This window comes from Arachis hypogaea, chromosome 12 (genome assembly GCF_003086295.3).
Source record: "Arachis hypogaea cultivar Tifrunner chromosome 12, arahy.Tifrunner.gnm2.J5K5, whole genome shotgun sequence".
Lineage (NCBI taxonomy): Eukaryota > Viridiplantae > Streptophyta > Magnoliopsida > Fabales > Fabaceae > Arachis > Arachis hypogaea.
In genome coordinates this window covers 97386713-97391536 of record NC_092047.1, presented here as the reverse complement: position 1 = coordinate 97391536, position 4824 = coordinate 97386713, and the positions used below count along the sequence as shown (strand labels likewise).

The following is a 4824-nucleotide window of genomic DNA, read 5'->3' as shown; positions in this document are numbered from 1 at the left end:
CTTTTATAGTTTTCACTTTTTAATATAAATAAAAAAATTACAAAAGATATTTATTTATATAATTATAACTAATATATCTCTATAATTAAATTTAAAAAATAGACTACTACATAAAAGTGTTCTTAAAAATAGATGTTTACATAATATTTAATGCAATTTTTTCCTCGAAACCTATCTATATTTATACCTATATATGAAAAATATAATTGAGATATAATACATAAAAATATAAATTTTTATATAATTAAATAAATTGAAAAATATAATATTTTTATTTAAATAAAAAAACCTGGTAAACTTTTCTGAATAAAAATAACAGTTTAGGGTCCATTTAGTCATTTACTACTAGATGTGGCAAAACGGGTTGAATCTGTCGGGCCGACCCGCTAAAAAGAGTGGGTCGGACTAGGATTTAGAGCCCGGCAAATTAAAAAAATTCGTCAAACCTGCACCGCCAAATTGGCGGATTTTGGCGGGAGGGTCCGCTAAGCCGAAAATTTTTATTTTTATTTTTTCATTAAATAAAAAAGTAATTACTATTATAAAATTAATAATTATAGAATTTTCAAACACTTTTATTGTTTTTGTTTTTATTCTTCTTTTAGTTATTAACTTTATTTATTTTATTTTACAATTTTGTATATTTGTTTGAATTATGTGACTTATTTTTTAAAATAAAGATAGTTCTATTAATAAATATTATTTTGAACAATTTTATTGAAGTTAAAAATAAAAAATATTAAAAAAATTATATTATAATTTGACTATTTTTTATTTATATTTAATTTTTTAATTATTATTTTTTAGTTAATTTTAATAAATTTTATTTTTTAAAAAAAAAATCAAACTAGCTAGCCTGCCGACCTGTCAATCCATATAAAGTGGGACAGAGTAACATTTTAAACTCATTTTAATTGAGAGAACGACGGGACGGGCCGGCAGAGGGGTTGGGGCGGGCCTGCCAACCCTATTTACTACTAGCACTGCACTTTTCATCTTGACTCATGAGTTGATGATGACGTATGTGGTCATATTATCATCTTTGAGAGAGAGCAACTTCCACACGCTCCCAAACACAAAGGAACAAGTGTACAAAAACGAAGTAACAAACTACAAAATCATTTCCAATTCTATTCTTGTTCATACTTCATTCGTAGCCCTTTCTTTCTCTATAAATAAGTTTCTTCCAGCTTCAACATTTCATCTAATACAAGGAATAAAAGTCCATTCATAACTCTTACTCCATAATCTTGTAACTGACATTGTTTTTTTTTTTTTTATCGAATTAGGGGGTGGGAAACAATGGCAAAGGCAATTAGATTCTTTGAGTTAAACACTGGGGCCAAGATTCCTTCTGTTGGATTGGGTACTTGGCAAGCTGAACCTGGTGTCGTAGGCAAAGCTGTCACCACTGCTATTCAGGTACAACTACTCTATATAAATTGTTTAGTGTTGATTTTGCTGTTATGTAATTTCAAATGCTTCAATTTAGGGTTTTGGTATTTTTGATGCTGTGTTTAGGTTGGATACAGGCATATTGATTGTGCTCAAGCCTATGGCAATCAAGCAGAGGTAATAACAAATTCATGATAATACAGTATACTTCTTTTTAATTATTTAATTTTTTTTCTTATTTATGTTTGGTCATAGATGCCTTTGCTGCAGTATTATGATTGAAGAAGTGTGTTGTTTTATGATATAGCTATTGATTTTGGGAGGAGTAAATGATCAAATTAGGTACTGAAAGATCATTCGTTGTCCAAATTAGTCCTCGAAAGTTTTTTTAATCAAATTAGTCCTTCCGTCACTTCCATTGCTAACGGCGTCAAAGTTTGCTGATGTGGTACGTTAAATGATATCGCAACACACACCTAATAGTCCTAATTGACTATTAAGGAGATCAGTTTATAAAATTAGATCAAATCAATCCCAAATTGATAGATTTCAATGCCTCAAGTTCTCCCCTCAATTAGGTTTGGATTTGGTCTAATTTCATAAATTTATTATGTTAATAGTCAATTAAGACTCCTAGGTGTGTGTTGTGATGTCACTTGACATGCCACATTAGCAAATTTTGACACCATCAACAAAGGAAGTGACAGAAGGACTAACATGACTAATTTAAAATCTTTAAAGGACGAATTTGATTAAAAAATTCTTTCGGGTACTAATTTGAAAATCGAATGATCTTTTAGGGACGAATTTGATCATTTACTCATTTTGGGAGTGTCTTGGAGTATCTTGTACATTGATTTCGATTTTAAGAGGAAAAAAGGATGGGAAGTTATTATTTGTCCCCAATGCTGCGTTGTTCGCCAAGCTGATACATATCACTCTACCGTTGGATGGATGTAAGATTTAGATTAGATGGATCCCACATTGTATCCAAGGATAGAGAGGTGTCAGCTCAGGCTAGGAGAAAGAATGAATACACGGAATATTTATCAAGTTAGGAGGTTGATGACTAGTACTAGGCATAAACAACTGTTTTATATTGGCGATTGTAGATTGGTTCAGCTCTCAAGAAGTTGTTTGACGATGGTGTTGTAAAGCGCGAAGATTTGTGGATCACCTCCAAACTCTGGTTTGTTATCTTCTTTGACATTATGTGCTCTATGTCGGTGCAAACGTGCGCCTTTGATGGCTGAAGAAATTTCTTGACTACTAACTGCAGGTGTTCAGATCATTCCCCAGAAGATGTGCCGAAAGCATTCGATAAAACTTTGCAGGATTTGCAGCTTGACTACCTTGATCTCTATCTGGTATGCCTTATGTTTATCATAGTCTGAATTTATGCTGGCAATTTGGATGAAGATTAGAAACTGAATACATAATAATGGTTTCACAACAAAATGTACTGGATAATGGTAATGCTGAGTTCAATAACGAAAAGGTTGATTGGATCCATTGGTTCCTTCCTTAAATCAATTGAACTGATGTGCTCTGCAGATCCACTGGCCAGTCCGCTTTAAAAAGGGATCGGTTGGATTCAAGCCTGAAAATCTTGACCAGGCTGACATACCCAGCACATGGAGAGCCATGGAGGCGCTATACGACTCCAGAAAGGCTAGAGCCATAGGAGTTAGCAATTTCTCTTCAAAGAAGCTTCAAGATTTAATTGCGGTTGCACGAGTGCCTCCTGCTGTCAACCAAGTTGAGTTGCACCCAGCATTGCAGCAGCCAAAGTTGCATGCATTCTGCGAATCTAAGGGAATTCACTTATCTGTAAGTATAGCAATTGCTGCATATATAAATCAACTTAGAATAGCCTATTTCACACAAAAATCATCACGATGTTAGAAATTGTGTAGAGCCAGTTGAAAATAGTTTTGTAAGTTGATAGAATGATTGTTTCTCTCAAAAACCAAACTTATGATAGCCCTAAACCCTAAAGGCCCTTCTACATGATTGACTTTCTCTTGTAGGGATACTCACCATTGGGGTCACCTGGAAATCTCAAGAGTGACATCCTTAAGAATCCTGTTGTCAATATGGTTGCGGAAAAATTGGGTAAGTCACCTGCACAAGTGGCCCTTCGATGGGGATTACAAATGGGGCATAGCGTGTTGCCAAAGAGCACCAATGAAGAGAGAATCAAGGCAAATCTTGATGTCTTTGACTGGTCTATTCCTGAAGAACTCATGGCCAAGTTCGCCGAGATCAAGCAGGCAAGTTGTTGTTGATTGCATTGTATATAATTTCTTGAGTGAAATATCATGTTTTGTTGTTTATTTTACCTATTATTTCCTCTACTTTATTTGGTATACTGAGCAGAAAGCTTCTTTTTCTTTTCCCCAATGACTCGAGGAAATTTATTTGTCCAGGAGAGGTTAATCAAGGGTACTGCTTTTTTTAATGAGACCTATGGCCAGTATAAGACCATTGAAGAACTCTGGGATGGCGAACAGTGAGCGAAATGTAACTGCATTGCGACGTTTACATTGATACACTCAGATTGTTTCCGTCATTGGTCTATTTAGTATCCAAAACTACAAGTGGAATGTGATTTGATTATGTTGGTTTCAGGGTAGTGCTGCTCTTGGTTAATAATTCAGCAAGATACCAAGAATCATTTACTTATGTATTGCTACAAATAGACCCATAGTTTTGTAATGTCCTTTTATTCATGTAATTGATTAATACAATAATAACCTTGTCTGTTTATGTTGCTCTTATTTATTGATTTCTTCATACCAAGAAAGAGTGTAAATCTTCATTACATCATTTTTTGGCTAGATTATTATCTCGAGTTTACTCAAATAACATGATGTAATTAACTAATCTAATTTATTTTCCTCTTGGTTGAATATAACTCAAATAACATCCCTAAGGAATTAGAATTTTTCTTCAATTGCTTCTTGTGCTATTATACATTTCAGTTCATTGCACCGAGTTAAATGGAATTTAAATTGCAAGAATCACTTCTATTAAACTTGTTTTGCATAAGAAACCAATTTTCGAGCATAGAACAACATATAATACAATTTGAAAGGAAACATTACATGGACAAGAAACTAGTCTAGATTTCTTTTTACTTATGCACTATCACCAATTACAACAGTAGTCGAAAACAGTGGAATTTATAACCACTACAATACTGCATATAATGCTCTATTCTAAAACAGTGGAATTTATAACCATCTCAGAGTTCTGCTGGAGTTCTATAAACACCATAAGTTTCATGAACAAGAATCCATTACCATCAATAAACCTCTCGTGCATGAGTAAAATTCAACTCTGTTATTGTTGTACCACACATAAGATAATGAATTTATGGCTTCATAAACAAATGTTACAGCACTTATAAGTAATTGCAATTCTTCA

General features: G+C 33.3%; 1 protein-coding gene across 2 annotated transcripts; it reads left to right on the top strand.

Annotated features, from left to right (window-relative positions):
• The first annotated feature begins 907 nt into the window (after positions 1-907).
• Positions 908-4162, top strand: LOC112727799 (NADPH-dependent aldo-keto reductase, chloroplastic). 2 transcript variants are annotated; one of them, XM_025777698.3, is made up of 8 exons: positions 908-1102; positions 1290-1422; positions 1522-1572; positions 2508-2584; positions 2675-2762; positions 2950-3225; positions 3426-3668; positions 3825-4162. In XM_025777698.3, exons 2-8 carry the CDS (start codon positions 1303-1305, stop codon positions 3909-3911), a joined length of 942 nt encoding a protein of 313 aa, XP_025633483.1. In that variant the 5' UTR covers positions 908-1102; positions 1290-1302; the 3' UTR covers positions 3912-4162. The 2 variants fall into 2 exon arrangements, with proteins under 2 accessions (XP_025633483.1, XP_025633484.1); XM_025777699.3 differs by having other exon boundaries at positions 3775-4162.
• The last annotated feature ends 662 nt before the right edge of the window (positions 4163-4824 follow it).